At 40.3% G+C, this 22,732-nt stretch overlaps 1 protein-coding gene across 4 annotated transcripts in view; it reads left to right on the top strand.

The window, feature by feature from the left end:
* Positions 1-22,690, top strand: part of LOC127352945 (FERM domain-containing protein 5) — a 59,655-nt gene extending 36,965 nt beyond the window's left edge. Inside the window, exons 2-14 of one of the 4 annotated variants that reach the window (XM_051381854.1) lie at positions 3,254-3,358; positions 4,887-4,929; positions 5,673-5,751; positions 8,124-8,221; positions 9,020-9,143; positions 10,193-10,280; positions 10,433-10,521; positions 11,240-11,303; positions 11,417-11,508; positions 12,471-12,545; positions 13,576-13,644; positions 13,845-13,951; positions 17,246-22,690. In XM_051381854.1, the coding sequence (XP_051237814.1) occupies positions 3,254-3,358; positions 4,887-4,929; positions 5,673-5,751; positions 8,124-8,221; positions 9,020-9,143; positions 10,193-10,280; positions 10,433-10,521; positions 11,240-11,303; positions 11,417-11,508; positions 12,471-12,545; positions 13,576-13,644; positions 13,845-13,951; positions 17,246-17,832 (1,620 nt within the window). In that variant the 3' untranslated portion in view covers positions 17,833-22,690. The remainder of the gene's footprint in view (positions 1-3,253; positions 3,359-4,886; positions 4,930-5,672; positions 5,752-8,123; positions 8,222-9,019; positions 9,144-10,192; positions 10,281-10,432; positions 10,522-11,239; positions 11,304-11,416; positions 11,509-12,470; positions 12,546-13,575; positions 13,645-13,844; positions 13,952-17,245) is intronic. The other 3 variants (XM_051381855.1, XM_051381857.1, XM_051381858.1) reach the window with 3 other exon arrangements.
* The last annotated feature ends 42 nt before the right edge of the window (positions 22,691-22,732 follow it).

Below are 22,732 nucleotides of genomic sequence, written 5' to 3'. Positions count from 1 at the left end.
CTTTCAATCATTTTCTGTATAACTGGGATATTTGGCCACAGGTGATTTCCTAGTGAACAGACTTGTTGTTACATTTGCATTCTCACAGTTTATCTATTTTTTTATTTTTTATTTTGTGGAGAGGAGACAGAAGGGGTTCGAGGCTATGACTGTTTTTTAAACAAATACAAGACAGCAGGACTGGTAATTAGGGTCACACCTGGTCACCTAGTTGTTTTTAAAAACTCTTTCAAACCAATAAAAGCTTTCTTAAATCTGTGGAGGCTCCTGTAGGGCTATATTAAGATGCCAATCTAGGTAAGGAAAAGGTTCATTAGTGTTAATTAGAAATTTCAGGACTTCCTTTCTCTCCTGCAATCACCTCAATCTTGTAATTAGAGAGATCAGCAGGGGAATAATGCAGCTGTGCTCGGTGTGGGGCAGAAACAAAGGTAGGGGGCACCGGGGAGCAAGAAAGGGGGAAGGGCAGGGAATGCTGTTGAATACTAACAAACTTGCTTTTTACCTTGCAACAAAAGAGCAGATGTCTTTTCTGACTTGGTGTGTCCTCTCCACACAGAACCGTTTTTTAAATTTGTGGTAAGCTTTGTTGCTCCCTGTGGCTCCCTATAGCGGGGTCCTCGGCCTAATGATAAAGCCACTGGAAGAAGCATGCTTTACACTTGAAAAACATACATATTTTTTAACTTTTGTTGTGTCATTGTATTTTATGTGCGCACAAGCTGAACATCTTCAATTTAATTTACATTATGCAGAGTTGGCAGATCATTTTACATGTATACTTGGCCAAGAAATCAGCTTCTAGCTGGAGAAATGATGTCCCTATTCGAGTGTTTTTATTTTATTTGTGTGTATTCATGTTTTCTTCACTTTATCATGGCCCTATAACTTAGCAGGCACGTCAGATTGGTTAGTAATGTTGCAGCAAGGGAATAATCTCAAAGTGACAGTGGTGAGCACCCATGAAGCCTTTCAGTCTCGCTACAGAAAGGTCAGTTACCTCCAGTGGCGGCACTCCTATCGGCATTTGGTCACAGAGAGTCATGGTGGTTAAGGAACAAGCCCAACATCGACAGGCCTTTGTCCTAATGAAGTGCCTGTTATCTGCAGTCTGAGTAATGACGTGGAGGAGAGTGCTGCCAGTGACACTTCTATTTGCCGTCAGAGGGTAAACGAGCAGAGAGAGGAAGGAGGAATGAGTCGACCGACTATGCCTGACCTTGACCTCCTCATGAGTCATAATGATGGCTGAGACTTGAGTGGGCGTCAGACTGCAGCTAACATGTGATCTAGACATGAATATGACGGGATATTGTATTGATTTGAATACCTTAGTTTGAGGAATATGAACCTTTTTCTACAAATTTTCCATTTTTATGTAACAAAAAACAGTTGTATGTTAGCTGAAATACAGTTATCAGAGACTAATAATCTGATACCTACCTATCGATCTTTCTGGCTTCTTAAGGACCATACAAGCCCAGTATTCCCTGTTTTGGTCTCCACCAACTTCTGAGAGAAATATCTCACTTTTTAGCCTCTAAATGCTCCACTATGTTCATCTGCTAGTCACTATGTGTCTTTGCTATTTGGATGGGTAGTGCACATTTGTTTTATAAGAGCTTTTTTTTTACTGGAAACAGCTGCTTGAGGAGAGCACTGCGAGTGAACCAAAATGGTTGCAGACTGGAAAACCAAAACAATGAGTTTAAAGACGCTAAAATGCTTCATAGATCTAAAAGGAACTGCAGATTCAGGGAGGTACGTGATTACAAGGGACAGCTTTCACATTTGACCCATTATTCATGTAAAAATACATTAGTGCATTAGTACAGCTTTAATAGACATACAACAACTACTGTTAGCTTGTACAAAGATGTTAAGATAAGGAATACTGTGAATTTAAAAGAAAAAACAACCCTTTCCATTAAATAAAGAGTTGCTTTGACAGTCGCCTCCAAATGCCCATGAATAGTGTGAGAACTCATGGGTGTATGTGCCGACTGCTGAGCTGACTGACCCATTAAAGCACTCCTTCAAAAAATCCTCCATTGAGATGAGTCTGTTATGTGGCACGTGGGCCTGACTTCTCCCTGGCATGGAGGGAGACGGTGAACAGCACCAGCACTGGAGTGGCTCTCGGTTTAATGTTTCCTGATACGGATTAATCTCACCCACCTTCTAATTTCAACACGTTTACTAGAAATATGCTCTGACGCAATGCTTTAATGCCACATAAGTCAAAATACTGAAATGTCATAGACAGCACAGAAGTTTTACCTATTTAATTAAAACTATTTTGAGGTATGTAACCTTCTACAAGATGTGTCAGTGTACGTGAATTTACATAAAATTTCAGTTTTGCATATTCAGATTTTTCCAATGTGATGGTACTGAGTTTTCATGTTTTCTCTGTCTTTAACACTTGATTCTAGCTCTCCACAGTGACTGACACTGATTTGCAATGTGTGGCACCTCCGCAGCATTTGATTAGTTGAAGAACTGTCACTTATTATTCTACCTGGCTCTCCGCAGAGATGCGCCCAGTTGTAATCATCACTCTTCATGTACTTATGCAAATTATATCTGCATCCCCATAGGTGTATAAAACGCTTCCAATGGGAAAGTAACAAATTATAGCTCTTAATGTGTTTCTGTTCTGGCATCTTTTAAGAGGAGTTTCTAGACAGTGAATGCTATGGGATGTTTCAAGCATTATTAAGTGCTATTGTTGGATCTCTACAAGAAAATATGTTTCAGTCTGATTCCAGGATGTTCAGCAGTGTTATGCAGGTACATCGTTGTGAATAGGGAGGGTATCAGATATTTATTGGACACAGTGGAGGACAGCCAGACTTCTCTTTTTGACCTGCAGTATACACAAATGTTTCTCTAAGCACAGCTTCCTCATGAGGTCCAGAATGGAGAGTATTAGCAAAACCCTAGTGAGATCTCAGCATATTTAATCCACCCTCTCTTTGAGCTCCTCTTTTAGATGTGGATGGGGTTTATTCCAGACACTTCAGATGGCTCTGGCTGTGTATTAATATTGGATGAATCTGAGATATCTCTGGCAGGGTTTTAAAAAAAATCTGAAGCACATTCTGCAAGCAGGAATTATTTCTCATGTTTGAACTCAGGACAGTGGCTTTTCTTTGTTGAATCTATTCCTGGCCACATGTTCGAATATGTTTGTGATTTGTTTTCGTGGGCATGCTTGCTGAATTTCTGTTTTTCTTCTCTCCTATTACAGCGGGATGCAAAGGGACAGTATCTGTTTGACCTCATCTGTCACCACCTCAACTTGCTGGAGAAAGACTATTTTGGCATCAGATATGTGGATCCAGACAAACAACGGGTAAGTATATGTGTGTGTGTGTGTGTGTGTGTGTGTGTGTGTGTGTGTGTGTGTGTGTGTGTGTGTGTGTGTGTGTGTGTGAGTGAGTGTGTAAGCATGACAGGGAGTTTTTGTGTATACTCATGTGCATTTTTTTCTTATGTCGCGAACATTAAAGCCAACCGAGATATCATTGCTTTAAAATACTTTAGAAGGATAGGAAAACATGTTTTTGAATTAGATTATTCAACTTATACAATGAATAGCACAATATAGTATTCATATTTATAATTAGTTTTTTAAACGAACCAGTCCTGCTATTTGGGGCCATTGTTGCTGGTTTAAATCAATAGTTCGACATTTTGGTAAATACCCTTTTTTGCTTTCTTGTCGAGAGTAGATGAAAGCATCGGTACCACTATCATTCCCGTACATTTAGTATGGAGCTGGACTCTGAAGGCAATTAGCCTTGCTTAGCATAAAGACATTTTTGTTTGTGTCTGGATTAAACAAAGGAGATACAACATGTTTGTTTGTGAGCTTTAGAGGCGCTGATAGAGAGAGTCAGGCTAGCTGTTTCTCCGTACTTCCTGTCTTTAATGCTAAGCTAAGCTAAAAGCCTCCTGCCTTTAACTTTGCATGTAGCGCGTTTCCAAAACGTTTAACTATTCCCTCTATAATCCGCAAAAACAGAGCTGGAAAGCCAAACTTTGAATTAAAATTACAAGTTTAAAATCTGTGTTGTTGTATCCACTGCATACAAAGTAGAAGTGGTTGAACGTGAACTCAGAATGAATGTGTTGCTTATAAAAATCACATGCCTGGCTATACTTTAAAAATTGATCGATTTTGATTTAGTAGAGGAATAAGAGTAAGACTGCAGGCCAGAGTGAAAAGTTGTGTTTTTCAGTTTCTCTTATTCACGCCGCCTTTCAGACCGACGGTTGTTCCATCAGTCTCCTCTGCTGTGAGGCATGTAGTGAGCACTGCTTGATTCATGAAGTATTCACATGTTCACAGATCATGTTGTAGTCCTGCAGACAAGAGCCAAGTCCTGCTGATGCTGCATTTCCTACGCTGTCACTCAGGACTATTTTGGTGGTTGTTGCTGTGGGTGGGTTGGGTTGGCGGGAAGGCAACCTGGGAAAAAGATGGAGAGAGAATATGCTCCCAGACAGAATGAAGAGTCTGAATCTGGCTGTAGACACACAGGGCCTGTGTAATTGTCACCACCAGCAAGGGTTCACTGTAAACGTGTTGTCTAATCAGCCTTCATGCTCTAACAAGAGACCTCTGCTGTCATTTTCTGGCAAATTCTTTATATTTGATGCAGCTTTGGCATATTGCATATTGCTCGAACCGTGCTGCTATGACAACATAAAATAATATAATTTGTGCCAGGAACAGGAGTCAGTAGTAACAGCTGAGCAACATGACAACTGATATTGAAAGTGTCAGTTCAAGGATTTGATGTGTGGATAAGGGAGAGAGGATTTTTTTTTTGTGAGATTTAATTATTTGCATTTATCTGTTTTTCTTTCTAATGCAGCACTGGTTGGAGTTCACAAAATCAATTTCAAAGCAAATGAAATGTAAGTACTTTAGGTTTATGTTTATAATCTTGGAAGATGGGCGATCAAATGCTCCAATGAATGCCTGAATATATATTTGAGTCATACGAGATACCGTACACAAATGATTAATCAAATGATTAATCATTTGTGTACTTTTAAGTTAATGATTTTTTTTCAAGTGCAATTTGCTTGTTTTTCCCGTTATTGTAAATTCAATACTTTGGGGTTTAATACTGTTAAACAGACAAAAAAAGACTTCACTCTGGGGCTTCTGTACCTTGTGATGGATCAGTATCATTATTGTTTTAGGGATGATACACATTGCTCAACAGAAAAAACAACTGTCATTAAGTTTGCCTAGAAGGCTAATATCCATCTGTTGTCCCAGGCCACACGTCAAAAGGCAGCCTAAAAATATAATAATATAAAATGTATGTTTTATAAAATGTAGATATACATACATACATAATAAATATACACAAATAGTACAATAGTACCAATACATAATGCCACAGGATAACATTGTAGTTACTGTAGCTATAATCCATAATAAATGAGTAAGTAAAGACCATAAACATGCTTCTCTAATAAGCTTTTTTACATTGGAGTACTCAACAACATTGAATCTTCTAATTCATGCAGATAAATCTATGTCCCAAAACAATTCTGCTGTCTACCGGAATCTCCTGTTGATTGTTTGATCCCTTTCAATGAAAGTATTCTTGTCCATGTTTTAAATGTTTTGTGTTTGTTTCCTCCAGCTCAGCCTCCATTCACCATGTGTTTGAGAGTCAAGTTCTACCCTCCTGAGCCTGCTGCTCTCAAGGAGGAAATCACTCGGTATGACCTCCTGTTGTTGCTTTAACTTCAGATGAGTTGATAAGGACTCTGCAGCTTCAGCTTACCTTTGTTTCAATTTAAGAGTAAAGAAGAGAGGCAATTCTTTCATAGGGATACTCATTTGACAAACGTGAGAAAAGCAGTTGTGCTGTGGTCCTTGTTTCTTTATTTCTTTATTTCAGATTTGTCTGAAGATTGTGCTCTAAAAATTTTAAACAGAATAAACCTATCTCCTTCTAAAACATTATTTATGGGCCTTCATAATTACAATGCCTGAGTACTTTACTGTCTAAAACATTGTGATAAATATTACACAGAACACAGTTTGCGAGAGGAGTTGTGAGGCAGAGAGGAATATAAAAGCCTTCCCTTGTAGCTTAGTCTCTGAAAAACAATGATTAGAACTAATTAAACAACATCATGTCCGATTTTTGTGTATAAATGCACACATTTAGTTTTTGTCCCATGGTTTTGCCTTCTAAATATCTTCCTCTCATAAAATTGTTTTCAAATAAATTTGCAGAAAGGTGAAAATGAAAAAGAAAAAAAGAGTGACCCCTGCCTCCAGATAATGCTGAGAGTATCTGGTATATGTGTGCATGTGCCGTTTACTGATGTATCCATCACTGACCAGAGTAAAGAGGAGACCGCTCGCTATCTGAGGTGTAATGAGTTGCCACATGTAGAGTGTACATAATGAACAGAGCAGCTAGAAGAGATGGGGGGGGGCAAAGGGTGCTGATTGAGAGTGGAAAGGAAAAGGAGGCAGAATGAAAGGCTGGGGCGTGGGGGTGAGGACGAGAGGGAGTAATACATGATGATGAGAGTGGAGAGGGCAGACCACAGAGGGAGGGAGAGGGTAATCAATCACGTGCAAGGCTCATTCAGTGGGAGCTCCCTCTCGTCACTTTGCAGAGGGATCTTTTTTAGAAAGCACGTTAATGCCATATAAAATATTCTATAGACACCAAAAACAGGCAGCTTTTCCATTAAATACATTTTGACTGGACATAGTAGGAAAAGCACAAATGTTACTAATGACATTAACAATGACTCTGTGCTATTCAAATGTCCCATTGAGCTAGCATGTACAATAGCAGGACCCTTAAACTGAAGCAGCTAGACAGAATTAAAGCATCATTCATTTTATTATTTATGCCTCTGCTTTTCCTACTGTGACATGTATACATGTCCTATGTGACATAGGCCTATTCAATATTATGCATTGCTTGGATGCATGGTGTGTTTCTGCAAAAATAATTTAGAAATGTAATGGTTAAAAAAATCAAAATAATCAGCTCATATCCTGACTCTTGTCTTTCTTTTTTTTTCTTTTTCAATCAAGTAATGGTTTGACAAAACTGCTGACATGAGAGCATGTATGACAGCATTAATGAAAACGTCGCTATTACAAATCCATCAGCTCCACAGTCAGCATTTATCAGTACAGGCTATCAGGTTACTGATATTTACTGACATTAATCAGCAATCTTTTTTAAATATCAGTGTAGATGTACCAGAGTAACCTCAACAGCTAATTTCCCCATGTTCATAAAATAGAAATAAACTAAAAATAATAATTTAAGAGCTTATTTACCATGTACTATATAGATAACATAACTTGACAGAGTGCTTCGTCTGTGAGTTCATGTTTGTATTTAGTCATCAGCACTGAAATGTATGTTGAAATAGTATTGATTTATTGTTTTTGTATTTGAGTAAACAACATAGGAAATGTAAGCAGTTTTTTTATGCGTTTTTCCTCCCAGGAAGTGTTATTAGCCCTTTGTGGAAATGGGCTAGGTGGAGGGGAGCAAGTCTGCCTGGCTGATTGTGAAAAACGAGATGAATGTGTAATTTCCTCTTCAAGGTTGGCAGGGGTTGTGAAAGATGAATTCTAATGATCTAACTGAATGTGCTGTTCTTGCTTCTAATAAAAATAATAATTAAACAATAACAATAATAAAGGTCATCACCATCATGATATATGTTTCAGATGTTGTCTCAAAGTAAATTTCATGCTTATTGGTTTGAGTCTGAAACTAGGCTGGAGAAGCACTGTATCAGTTGAAGCTTTCCCCTCAGGGCCTTCCTATCCTCTTCCCCCCCCCAATACAAAACCCTAATTTCTGCTAAATCAAACAGAAATATTCAAACCACCCATAGGGAACGTGAACTCAACAGCCTTTGAGGTTTATCAGGTTTGTTGTTTTGCCGCTCCTAGTCTCTTCTTATTGTTTTATTCCTGCTTTTTTTCGCTCGCTGGGAAATGTAACCGGATGAGTGGTGTGGGGTATTTATGAATATCATCAGTATTCTTAAAAGCAGGCCTGTCAGACCATTTGACGTGCTTTTTGTCCTTTGGTTTGTAGATACCTTGTCTTCCTGCAAATTAAGAGAGACCTCTACCACGGTCGGCTCCTGTGTAAAACCTCGGATGCGGCCATGCTGGCTGCTCACATCCTTCAAGGTAATGGAAAGTGACAGATGGAAATTACTTACGCCACTCTCTGCTTCGCACTCTGTTCATGACCTCTGTTTTACCATGCGCTGTAGTTCACCAATCTGATGAATACTGCCAGCCAAGCAAATAGATTTTTATGTGGAAAGAAGCTAAATTAGGTGATAGCGTGAGAACGTACAGTATAATGTTCCTCAAATGATATGTCTGCAGTGTTTTTCTTTTTTTTCTATTCACACATAAGATTGTCTATGCTTTAAGACATTTAATAAACATTTCACAGTCATCGGCTGTGATTTTCTGATATTGATTCTAAAACTCAAACAAAGAGGGAGGTTACTCTTTACTTTGTATGGTAGTTACTTCAGTGATTTGCACACTAATAAGAAGAAATCACGCTCAATTATGAAGTCTTTGAAGTGGTTATCTGGCATCTTATCATCACATAAACAAACACAACACACAAGGTTCTGGTGGCAGGATAACATCACAGAAAGCACTGTTTGAGGAGAGGCAGGTCCTCTGGAGGAGGGGCTGATGAATTAAAGATGGGCTGCCTGGTCAGCTCCTCCTTGCGGAGAGAATTCAGCGTCAGGGTCATCCGAGGGAGTGCAGTGTGGCATGAAGGAACACAAATAATCCTGGGCATGTTAGAGGTATATGAGCCTGTCTCCACTGGTAAAAGCACCACTGTGCTGAAAACTATCTAGACATCATATTTAACTTTTATTTGCTCTGAATGTTTTCTGCTAATGTTTAATTATATTATTTTTTCTGATTATTATTTTCTTATTTTCCCTCCTCTAGCCGAGATTGGTGATTATGACCCTGGGAAGCATCCCGAAGGTTACAGCTCCAAATTCCAGTTCTTCCCTAAACATTCGGAGAAGCTGGAGCGCCGGATTGCAGACATACACAAGACGGAGTTGATGTAAGGGCCAAAATATAAAACTGCACCTCCACTCTTAGTCTCTTTTTTGTTTTCAGATACCAGCAGATCCTGCACTCATACAGGCTAAAAAAACACCACTCTTCCTCTGACATTTATGTAATTGACTGCAGTAATAAGGCACCGTTGGTCTGTATAGTGTTATTGTCGCTTATTTGAGCAAATGGTAGAGAAAAGCACTCTCTTCTCCACTATCCACTCAAATAACTCAGGTCAGATTGTCTTAAGCTCATAGCCTACCCTTTATTACAGCCATTAGTGATGGGCACTAGCCCAAGCTCCAACTGGAAGAACAGCAGAGCACAATAATCAAAGTGATCAGATAGACGAGGTCAATGCACACACACACTATTCTCACAGACAGCAGGTAAGCTTATGAAGTGTTTCATTCATACACTGACTGATCAGTCCAACTTCCCCAACTGATTTGCTCTAAAATAAGTGTTTAGTCAGTTATAATGTAAATGAGGCACTGCATTATATTTTATAATAGGTAGTTTAAAAGTTAATGCTGGTTGGAACAAACTTTCTTTCTCAAGAAAAAACAAAAGATGTACGTTTAATGATGAACATGTACACAGTGAGACACAGGAGATGCAGAATGGCATCAACAAAGTCCAGTTTGGATGCTGTAGGAGCAGGGCGACAAACAGTACGAGACTCTGCCGCCCACTAGTGGTTCCTTCTTTCTTCACCACCAAGTGTAAACAGTGCTTCACTGTGTATACTTGAATTGATTTGACAAATTGAATATAGACGAGAGTTGAAGCTGAGATAAACAATAAGTGCTTTTTAAAATACATCATTCCATATTTTCTTTGCTTCAGCTGCTCTTGTTATTGTTTGTTCTAGTTGGCGTATAACCTCTGTCTGCTTCTTTCACTCTCTCTAAAGTGATGTATCGCATCAATGGAAATTAATTTGTGCGTGCCTCTCTCGCAAGTGTTTGGCCTTTCAAGACTTTTATGTTACATTTTTTATGCTTATGGTGGACTGACACAGATGTTCGGTGTGTTGTTGCTCTCCCCCAGTGGACAGACCCCTGAAACATCAGAGCGAAATTTCCTGCAGAAAGCCCAGATGCTGGAGACATATGGTGTTGATCCGCATCCATGCAAGGTTTCTCAAGCACTTCTGCACTATATTTAGATATGTTTATATACAGTTTGAACATTCATAGTCCCATAGAGTATGCAATACATGCTAAAACATGTGGCTGATTTACATTTAAATCATGTTTAAATGTCTTCTATTTTAAAATGTCTTTTTAGGATGTGTCTGGGAACCCAGCTTTTCTCGCCTTCACGCCATTTGGTTTTGTGGTGCTTCAGGGAAACAAGAGAGTTCATTTTCTAAAATGGTGAGCCAAATATGCAACATTCTCTGATGTGTGCCAGAGACAGCTCGCTCCTCGAAGTACTCACAGGAGGCAAATAGACAAACACTTCACTGTGACTTTGATTTTCTCCTGATTTGACATACAGTATGTCAAATAAGGTGGTCTGCATTGAACATCACGCACACTACAGCTGGTTGTACAGTCACAGTTAACAAAGCTCGTCCATCTGCTTCTACCTGTGACCAGACCCAGCAGCTAGCATGTGCACAGATGGCTAATTACACCAGCTAGACCAGGACAATAGCTTGAAACCAGTTTGTGGTAGAGGCCTACTGATTTAAATTCAGCAAGATGCTTTATTGACAAATTGAAAATGTATACAACATGGTGCATCTCTGTGTAACATTTGTCTTTTTGTCTGTTTGCCTTTAACTGAGGTTCTTGTTACAATAATGGAGACAGACCTATTATGTTTGCAGTATTTATTCTGGGTTTGTTTGTTTGCCTTCTGCAGTGCTCAGGTTTCCCCCCATTCTCCATTCCCTGTCTGCGGGGAATATTATCAGTTATTTGTTTTGTCAGTCAAACATAGAGCTCTGTGACTGTTTATGTGATCACAAAGCGTTTTGTCATGAATTTTTAAAGAGGCTGTGGCTTTCTGTTTCCGCTCAATGTATGTGTAACTGTTGCTGCTCTCTCTCTCTCTCTCTCTCTCTCTCTCTCTCTCTCTCCTGGACAGGAACGAGGTGACCAAACTGAAGTTTGAAGGAAAGACGTTCCATGTATATGCAAATCAGAAGGAGGTGAGAGTATAAATTGTTGGATGTGCATGTTTTAATGACACTGCCTGTAGAGGGTGGCTTTCTATTTCAGTTTGTTATATTTTCCTGCACGCTCTCTTATTTTCAACGTGCAGGACGAAAAGATCATCTTGACATACTTTGCGCCCACACCGGAGGCATGCAAGCACCTTTGGAAGTGCGGAGTAGAGAACCAAGCTTTCTATAAGTAAGTCCATGTATTTCTTCAATTTCAATGTTTCTTTAATTCCCCCCGCGCTGTCATGATTAAGTTACCTGCTCTGCATCCTTGAGTGCTGTCAGGCAGGTTACCGTCACGGTTCCTTGGTGTCCTTAAAAGCCCTTTCCTCCGGGTTGTTTTTCAGCGGGGAAAATGAGGTGTGAGTTGCCTCTGACCTTTTATTGAATGAGTGCGCGCTGGCACGAGACTGCGAGCACTTCAGTGCTCCCTCTGAGATATAGCTCCCCTGTCTCAGCAATGAATAATAGTGCAGGTCGCCTCTGCTCTCTCCTGCTCAGAAGAGGTGATTTAAAAAAACAAAAAGCAGAGCTCAAGAGCTCAGTGGCCCGGGAGTGGTGTAATAAAGAGTCGGGCTGATGGCTCAGGTGATGAAGGGTGTGTGTGGGGGCTAGCAGATGGAAAGAGAGAAAGAAAGGGGGCGTTGGAAGGGCAGAGCATTGATGGTGTTCATATGATGTGACCTTTTGATGACTCTCTAAAGTGGCAGATGATATTTTATGCACCGTCCACTCATTAATATCTTGCAGTAATATGGAGTCTGGGAACTAAAATGCATGATAAAGATGATCACACCCACATATCGCTTGAAAGCAAAATAAAACATTAAACATTTATGTCTCACTTACTCTGACAATATAAACATATTGAATACTGTATGGAGCCGTGTCATGGATGCAGTGCCTATAGTGAAAGGAGAGGACATGCATAATTTAATCACTTCTCTAATCAAGGTATTTGATAGTTCCTGCTTTGTTCTGGGATTCAGAAAGCAAAGATTAAATGTATTCACCATGCAACAGTGTGATAGTACGACGAGCTTCTTGCAAGAACTGAGTTTTGGAATTGTTTATATTGTGCTTACTAGTAGTTTTCTTTTGTGTAGGTGCAGTAGGCTTAATTTTTCTCTTTTTGTTTTTTTGCTCCATCAGGCTTGATAAGTCAAGTCAGGTTCGCACGGTGTCCAGCAGCAACCTGTTCTTCAAGGGCAGCCGTTTCCGTTACAGGTAGAGTACACACCAAGACAGTATGACTGATGACAGGGAGGGGAGAGCTGCAAAAAATCCCCAGCTGGAAGTGGAGAGAGATGTTCCCAGAAGACGTGGCCTCCTGGCCTTCTGTGCTGTAACGTCAGCCTACTGTTGCCCGGAGGATAGTACTGACACATCACAAGATAGAGGACACAGAGGGGACAATGAAGGGGACTTGATCACATGAGGCATTATCACCTTGTATAAGCTTTAAACCTGCAGAATGGCCAAGAGATTGTCTTTTATCAAAGGATCAGTTCACCCAAACTGTAAAAAATGTTCTCATTTAACTTTATTGGTATCCAACCTATGTATAGTTTTTGTTTTAATTGCTCAAATTTTGCCTCTGAAGGTGAATTTAATTTTGTTTCTAGTGCTCAGCATTGAAAAAATACGTTTAATATTTTTTAACAGTGTTAACATGTCATTGCAGAAGGGATGTCCTCATGGACATCTGAAACCTTAGCAGTTAAAACTAAAACTATCTGCATAACTTAATATAACTAGAGGTATATAAGAACATATATTATAATTTGGATGATCTGCCCCTTTAAGAAGAAAATAGTCATATTTGACTATTGAAAGGTCAAGTTTAAAGGGATGGAAAGTGATTTTGCATTATAAATATCTGATAATATCTATATATAGAGACTGTATATGACCTGAAATCACAAGTTCAGTTAGTTAAATATTAAGTTTACCTTTTGAAGGGCAAACCATGATCATTGTTTTGATATTTTTGCCTGCAAGTCTGTGTGTGCATTTGTGTGACTGGTGGTAATTCAGTTATGCAAAGCTGAATTCACCAGGATATTTCTATCATGATGCTCATGTACTGTGCTCATCCACTGCAGTGATGGCTTTCATGGCATTGGGTGACACTAGGGTGCCTGGTTGTGTGTGTGTGTGTGTGTGTGTGTGTGTGTGTGTGTGTGTGTGTGTGTGTGTATACGCATGTGTGTGTATGTAAACTCATCCTGAGCATCGTCTCTGTGCTTTATAACAGTGGACGAGTGGCAAAAGAGGTGATGGAGCAGAGTGCCAAAATCAAACGCGAACCTCCAGAAATACACAGGTAGAGTTGTAAACTCAGGAGAGGTCAGAATGTTCTTGATCAGATTTTTCTTTCATTTTCCTCCATTTTCTTAGGCACCAAGCTACTGTAGATGTCATTATATCAGCAGCACCTACTGGCTACAGTATGAGTTACCTCCACTGGTAGCTGTCTCTCTGTACAATGATGTTTGTGCATTTGTGCTGTGTTTGTCTCTGCAGGGCTGGCCTCGTGCCCAGCAGAAGTTGTCCATCCATCACCCACGGGCCTCGACTCAGCAGTGTACCACGCACGCGTCGGAGAGCTGTGCACATATCCATCATGGAGGGTAAGAACCAAGCTTCAACACCGTGCTTCACCAAGCACAGTTCCCCTAGTGGTCATTGTGTTCTTTAGAAGCCTTACAGTGAGTATTGTATTGTTTACAAGTCATCCTCTTCCACTGAAGCACGTAATTTGTTCAGGAAGTAGTTATGATACCACTCTTCGGATATAATCATGGATAATGCGTAATAACAACAAACCGGCTGGCACAAAATAAATGAATTAGGGAGCCATTAGTCCTGTTTGTGAGAACTCCTCCTCTTCTTGAGAAAACACACTTGCGCACAAGTGGCACACTGGCATACACACACATGCTGTAACTAGAGCCATTTGGCCCAGTTCATGCTTACAGCACTGGCAGGGCATGCTGCAGGTGTGTGCGTCAGTCAGCCTGCTCCATTTCAATGCAGGGTTTCAGAGCTTCTTTGTGTGTTTGAGCAATTGTGTATTTGATGTCCCAACACAGTGGCAGCTAAAGTCACTTATTCAGCCCACCTGCAGGCTCTTTGCCCAGAACAGGTGGCCTCACTTCCTCTTGTACTGAGATAGACGCAGCAGGTGTATTGTCCAGCCTGGCTCTGGGTAAAACCAGCAGTGAGACCCTTTCGCCCTGCCTTTCAATACTTTAACTCTTTGTACACTAAGATAAATAGAAGTCAAAAGCAGGTGTACTGTGAATACTGAGGGTCCTTTTCTGTGGGGTCAAGAGAGCCATAAGAGCTTCCCACCCCCAGTGTGTGCTGACTGGGTGTCTTGCAGTGGTATTAATACCCCAGCTGAAAATAGCCTGGGTCTTCTACTCCATGTATGTCACTGGCCTGGGTGGGGCCAAACCAGGCCAGGCCAATGCTGGCGATTGTAGCACTGCTGCAGAAACACACCGTTTTACCTCACACACTCCTCTCCACAAACGGCAACTAAAGCAGAACCCCTTGGCCTAACGCATACACAGTGAGACTGTGGCCTGGACTCCGGGAAAGGGACCATAAGGACGGGATAAACACGTGCATGCTGCAACCATGGTGAAGTGTCTGATCCGTATCACCACGCGGGTGAATGTCCACCTGCGTATGATCAACCATTGCTACCGGGATGTGAAGGTCCGCGTGCTGAGCCTGGGGCCTCGTATGCTGGGCAAGGCCCTGGGTGTCCTGCCCCTCTACCCTGCCCTGACAGGGCAGCAGGAGTCTGCTAGCGTCACCCCTCTTCCTGGCACTCCGCTGCCCTGCGTTCAGCCCAGCAGCTCTCCAGGTAAACTCACCACAGAGTCAGCCAGGAGTGTGCTTTACATGGAGATGCCAATGACTTTCACTATTCTAAATCAGTCTCTGCTACATCAATGTTGGCGGGGAGGGAGGGACACCATTCCTCTGGTCGTCTGTGTCTCCTGGAGGTCTCTGTAATTGGACAGGCATTTTAGACTTTTATTCTTGGTGCTTTTGTCTAGTGCATTTTGTTGATTTAGAGTAGAGGTCTCTTTATGTAGCAGCTGTATTTGTTTCCAACCAGTATCTAGTATTTCAAGGCGTGTGGTGTGTTTATTTGGTGCATGCATTTCCTTTAAAGTTATGTTATAGTGTTGCAGATTAACACCGCTTAACATGGGAAATACAACTATACAAATACAATTAAAACGATACCTTTTCCACTCACTTCCTCACTGTTGTAAGCATAACATAGGGTAAGCTGAGGCAGATCATCACTGGGTAAAGATGGCCGCTGACACTCATACAGCCGTTATGGCTCCTTCTTTTCACTTGACAGGAGTTTATTGTCAGCAGAGGCTTAGACACTGGACATAATCTGTCCTACTTTTACTGCAGTTTTTAAGAAGTCCTTTTCAAGATTTGCCTCCTCATCAAAAGATGAATTTTAATCCCTGCTCTTTATAGTGAAGGTGTACTGTTGCTGCTCTGACACTCGAGAAAATGTAATGTCGTCAGCAAAGGGCTCAACTACAGCTCATCTTCACTGACATGTACAAAGTGGGGAGGCTCTCACATACTGTACTGTAACTTATACTACAGAATGAACAGTACAGTTGTACAGTAACAGTAAAGTATACGTCATGGCTTGAAGCTAATGCATCGTTAGATAGTTTTAAGCAACAGATTTGGACTTTTCTATGGAGATAGCTTCTGTACTATACTCCCTTCAGTTGCATATGTCCATTGTGAGCAATGTTGCGCAGTCAATGAGCAATTACTGCTTCATGGCAATATTGGATTTCTATATGGTTTTAGCATCAATCTCATGAAGTAACTTGATTTGTTAGGTGTTTAATCTGCTTAAATTAGACAAAAACAGACATTGCTATCTTGTTACTCATCGATAAACAGATTTTCCAGTAATGTTTTCCTTTATCAGATAACATGTACTGTAGTAGAAGATTTTATCCAGATAGCTCATTCATTTTGGTTTGATTTATTTAGGAAATGCAAGTGTTCTACAGGCATTAAAGGAAGAGGCTCACATTTTTTAATGTCTATTTAAAAACCACACTCAAACACCTGTATGTACATTGAAACAATTTGTTGTTGCTGCAATTGCTCTTCTGGTGTAGTGATAATACCACAAAGAGGGACATTTTTACTAAAAACACTATAATTCTGGAAAATACCCACTTGTCTAACTAAGACTGGTAGCCTCATATTAACTTCAGCTGAACCTTTTAATGCAATTTTGCATCAATTATTTATCACTTTCACCAACCAATGTGGATAAGACATATGAGTGTTGTTTTAAGTTCAAATCTGTCCTTTAAACTAAGAATAAGTCTTGTGGTTTGTATTTGCAATGTTAAGAATATTAAGCATCCTTATATAAGCTTTTAAAACATTGATACGTTTGGAAAAATCCAATATCCAAAGTGCGATCAGTGATGTAACCTTTAGCATGCGTTTGTTGAGAGAGGATGTTGGCTATTATGCGCGGAAGTAGGCGTGGCTTATTTTATTGTTTCTAAAGTATACTTTATCTTAATGGGTTTGTTTGCGCTGTGGTTGTTGGATGAGATCTACACTTCCAGTGCAAGTAGAACATTTCCTCCATTACAGATGCTGATTAGGCATCCCATTAGCTCATGAGCACGACAATAATCCACCCGGTCTGTTAACCTCTAACATTTCAAACCAGAACCACAGAATATTGTGTCTGTGAATGTCACTCTTGTATAGTGTATGAATGGCCACATCATGCCATGTCAGTAATCTTTATTGATTCTGTAAAATGTGTGTAATTTTCCTTTTTCTTCCTGTGTGTTTCCCTCCTCCTCATCCTCCCTTAACCACTCCAAAAGGTCTGGAGTCGTTGCGTGACAGTGCCCACTCTACACCGGTGCGTTCAGTGTCCCATGGGGATTCCTTCATGCCACGCTCCCGGAGCCAGGCCACAGACGCCAGTGAGAGGACTGCGGTGATCTCGGACGAGGCCTACAGCCCCTCCGACAGCGTCCTGCCCACCCCGGTGGCCGAGCACAGCATGGAGCTGGCTGCCTCGCGCCAGATCAACGGGGCGCCCTGCAGTATCGAGGAGGAGAAGGAGTCGGAGGCAGGCACCCCCATGCAAGGGGAAGGGGGTGATTTTGGTGCGGACGGTAGATCTGCACACGAAGGGGCGGGGGGTGACTCTGCCCTCAGCGAGGTGGAACAGGTGAATAAATTTGTCTTAAGTGTCCTCCGTTTGCTCCTTGTGACCATTGGACTCCTCTTTGTCTTGCTCCTCCTCCTCATCATCCTCACCGAGTCAGACCTTGACATTGCATTTTTACGTGATATCCGCCAGACCCCCGAATTTGAGCAGTTCCATTACGAATACTTTTGTCCCCTCAGGCGGTGGTTTGCCTGCAAGCTCCGCTGGGTGGGCGGGTTGCTCATTAACAAGTGAGAGTGAGGTCGTAGAGTTCATAAGCCCGTTCGGGGGTCTGGGAAGACGGTTAGGACTCCGGAGCGATGGAGGGCAGCCTCGTCCCAACCATGAACCCTGCTTCTCTCATCATCCTCCTGCAGACATACAGCTTGGACCACTCTTGGTAACACCGGGCCAGGATCTCTCTTCCTCTCCTCCACTTTGAGTTAACCCCCCCACCCCCCACCCAACCACCTTCTCGTTTCGCTTGATTTCTTCTCTTTTTTTCTACAAAACCAGAAGACTTTTTTTCCCCCCCTTTTTTCTTTTTTATTTCAAGTCATTTCAGGCATTTTATTTTTTCAAATAACACAAAGGAAAAAAATTAAAAACTGAAATCAAAGAACTGAAGAATTATAAACAGTTCCTTTTATAGGAACGGAAAAGTTTGTTGCAACGGATGAACGTTGCCTTCATTTATTATTTATTGCTTTTAAACATGTATTTGCATAAGAAAAGGAAAAGAGATGATGGGATAGAAGTTGACTTGAAATTAAGATGGAAGTAAGTTATGTGATAGTTGATAGGCCTACTGCTGTGACACGTATATGTGAGGCGAAGTAGTGTAATATCTTTTGATATTGATTCATCCTCATCGGGAGTCAGCTAGACAAACAGCAGATTCACCTCATCAGGAAAAAGAGAACAATCTGAAGGGAATAATAGTGAAGGTTCATGAAGCAGAGAACAGACAGGGTGACTACCAAATGCCTTTTACGAGAAGATGCCCATGACTGTTGGCAGGTTTGAATTTTGTGGATTGTTTTCGGACACAATTACACTTTAGTACGATGGTGTACAACGTAAACTGGTGAAAGATTCAAGTTGTTTTATAACATTTTATAAGGATACAGTAAAATAAACCAGTACCAATAGTGTTATGTGACCCAGTAGTGTCAGACGCGGTTAGTGAAATATTCATGACGAAGAGAAAAAGATTCACTGGCACCAATAGATGATAGTCTAGATAGATGTGCAATGCTCATACGGTTTTAATAATTAAGTACTTTTTGAATGTGCTCATTTGTTCTGTTGTTCTTTTATTTCTCCAATTCATTTGATTTGCATTTTTTTTCATCAAGTTGAAATTCGATGAATTTCGATAATGTCTTTGTATGAAGAGTTTATCATTTATTTTGGTTTCATATCAACCTTGCTCTTAGGTTTATGTAACATACTATATTATTATTATTAGAATAAGAATAATGATGTACTTTTTGTACAAATTAGTTTGTTTCCTAATATATATTGACAGGTTTTTCATGTATATTTTAACAGAACTGAAATGTTATTTTGTTATTGAAGATTAAATTATACCTTTTTTAGCGCTGTGTTTCAAGTAAGGTCAGAAGCATTTATGGAAATGTGGAAAGGGGGGACTAAAAAAAAACAGGGTTTTTATCCAGATCCACTTAACACTGATCACACCTCTCGACACTCCACCAGCAGTGAATCAGCCTTCAGTGTGTGTACAATTTTAATGATAATTTTAAAAAAATTTCCAGGAAATCTGGAGATGTCATTATGCCATCACAAATACCAAATAATTCAAAAACACATTTTCATCCTTCATAACATCTTATTTTTACTTGAAGAGTTTGGAGAGGTGACTCTGAGCCTGACCGATACTGGATCTGCACTAAAAACTAAAGACTTGTTCCTTGACCCACAAGGTCTGTTGTGTAACATTTATTTGAAGACTTGAGCTAAAACGATTAGTTAATCGATTGATAGAAAATTAATTGGCAGCTATTCTGATAATCAATTACTCATCATATTTCAAGCAAAAATACCAAACATTTTTGGTGTCAGCTTTTCCAATGTTTTCTGCTTTTCTCTGTTTTATACTGTATCGTAAAATGAATTGGGTTTGGGTTCTAAGAAATTATAGTGGGTATTTTTCACTATTTTCTGACACTGTCTGACAATTAATTGATTAATCTAGATAATAATAGGTAAATAATTGTTAGTTGCAGCCCTAAACGAAACATATTGTCACCAATAAATTAAGAATGAACAATTAAACGTTTTAATCTTTGGTTGGGGTAACATCGCAGTCTGTTTGACAAACTACAGCATGTAATTCAGATACCAGTTAATCTGTGATAAACCAATATTGGCCAATGATATCTGCCCCTTAGATTTATCGGTCAGGCTCTGGACTCTTCTGCCTCTCAGCTCCAGGGAGCAATAACTGTCATGGCTGCTGGATTCTGGGTAAAATCTGTTTTTTGTACTGCGTGTCTACCTCCTGTACCAAGTGCAGGTGTAAGTGTTAGAATGTCTGTATGTAGGAATGGAAACAAGATTCAAGGTGATTGAAGTGGAGCTTTTGACAGAGAGGGAGAAAAAGTCATTATTTTGGAAAAAGCCGAGAAGGACTTAGAGGAAAGAAAAGAGAGAAAGATGTAGAGACTGAGGGATATCAGAGGCCTTCGAGAGAGGTTCAAGTGATCAGTCTGCTTCTTTGAAAGTGGGATAGAAAAAAACAAATTGGATATGGAAGACACTTGGTGACTCATCACTCTAATGGCTGTACAGGGTTGCTTGTTTTTGGCCTGCTATTTCAAACACCACATTCTCATACCAGCATCTGCAGCTGCTCCACTGAAGCCCCGATGGTGCTACCTTCTTTGTTTTGCTCCTGTGTAATTCGAGCATGTCAGTCCTCGGCTAAATTGTAGTCCTGACCACAGAGTAACATGCACTTTGGCGTTGTGGCTGGATCCACTCCTGTAGCTCATTATCCCTCACAAACTGCGGTTATCTGTGGTGGACGGGGCTGCACCGACATTTCCCAGCACAATGCTAGAGGGAATATCAAATCATTAGAGCTATGTTAGCAAGAAACCTGTCATGCGTACAGTGTAGGAGCTTATTTATGTCACGTGAATCAACTTTTGACTCGGATACATCCAGTAAAATAGCAGATGCAAAGATGAAGAACATTTTTTCCCAGTGGTGTGGAGCAGGGTGGGTGGGTTGACTTTTTTTTGTGTACATTCATGCTTCATATTTATTACTTCTTTACGGACATGAAAGGTCAACATAACCGACCAGTCCAGCCAGGCTGAGTTGTTAGCAGGACATCGTTTAAAGGTCAGTCTGCAAAGGTGTTTCTTATACATCTATCAGCATTATGTAGCTTCAGTGGTCTCTCTGAACATGCAACAATTAAAACAAAATCAAGGCAGCATTATTCAAGGAGCAATAATCAGCCGTGAGAGCAAAAATATGTGATTTACAAACTTGTGTATGAAAATCCGATGATTAATAAGTCAATTATGTCCTTTCTGTTTCTAGAAAAAACACTTACCAAATTGCTGTTGTGCTGACTCTAATGATGATGTGACCACTGAGACACTTAGTTGCCGTTGCATTGATTAGTGATATTTTATAAAAGATATCCCATTTTCCTTAGAGACCTCTTGTGTGGATGTTTATTCTGCTGTTTTCTTTGCTGTTTCATTGTTAAGTGACAGATTGTTTTCTGTGCCTGGATCCTAACTCTGCAGTTTACCAAAGTCGCAAAGATGAAGGAATGGAGAACGAAAGACACAACATCCCACAACAACTGTATTACAGACTACTCCATCCTTAAATCTCCCAGGCCGAGAGGGCAAAAACAGTGTTCATCTCTGTCTGAAACCGTTTGTGATGTACACTGGGCAGCCCCGAAATCTCTGTCTTAATGTGTCTTTACAGGCACGATTCCTTTGACAAACCTGACTTTAATTTTACATTATAGTTTGCTGTGTCATGTTTACATACTTTACAGTTCTTTTTACCTCATGGGAGATGGCTACAGTTTCAGCCAGATGTGTGACTTTTGATGAACGAGTGCGATTGTCATCCATGGTTTATAAATCAGAAACAGCTCGTCTGTCCCTGAAAAGCAGCAGTAAAGGTGCAGCCATGCAAATACAATGTGGTCCAGTGGAAGATTACACATTGATCCTTGTGGTTAAATTTAATACACAGGGGATGGACTCAATAACAGAAACACCCACGTGGTATAATGTAATTCCATATAACAACCAAGCAACAAATCCTACATTTGTGAAACTTATGTTCAGTTTTTACAAATGCAGTATCAAACAGATGTTTCGGTTCATTTCGATCATTTTTTTAGTGTTATTGTACTGGACTTAACTGTGAGGGGTTTTTGTTACTTTGTCTACTCCCTGTGTTTTCCTACATATTTCAGCAATCATAAGATAGGTAGCGTAAAAACCAGTATATGTATGACATAATGAGGAGTTTCAAAGAATGTCATTAGTTGTCCTTCAAACATAACTTCTGAAAGTTTTTGTTGACATTTATGATGAAAAATAATTACGTAACCAATTTAGATGATTGAAAGAAAGCGATTTATATGCAATTAGCTACCTAAATTTCATTCCTGGCCAAGATCCCTAACACATGAATGTGGATGATGCATGTGAGGGGTTGATGGATGTAACTAGTCGTCATAACTGAAGACTGCTTTTTGCCCCGGTCAGCTCCCAGTAGACAGACCCTCACACGACCATGCGTACACATCAATCAGTGTATCTGCATATCCATGTCTGGTGGTGTGCTATGTAGTCGGCATCGTTCTACCCTGGGATTGAAGATTGCTGTTTAATTACATTATATATACAAGTATATATATATATAAATCCATGTGCCAAATCCAGTTCTTGTTCAGTCTGATCCATTCCGAACCCATGTTTGTACTGTAGGTAACCTTCTGTACAAGTCAGTATAAAATATTGTTTCTCTCCAATAGTCCCTTGTAACTGGTGCCATTAAATAAAACTATTCAAACTTGAAATAAACATTGAATAAAAATGTGTCATGTGTCTCCTTGTGGCTTTGTGGTACAACACAAATTTAG

Source organism: Dicentrarchus labrax, unplaced genomic scaffold (assembly GCF_905237075.1).
Source record: "Dicentrarchus labrax unplaced genomic scaffold, dlabrax2021, whole genome shotgun sequence".
In the NCBI taxonomy this organism is placed as follows: Eukaryota; Metazoa; Chordata; class Actinopteri; family Moronidae; genus Dicentrarchus; species Dicentrarchus labrax.
The sequence above is the reverse complement of the archived record's forward strand: the minus strand, read 5'-3'. Positions and strand labels throughout refer to the sequence as shown.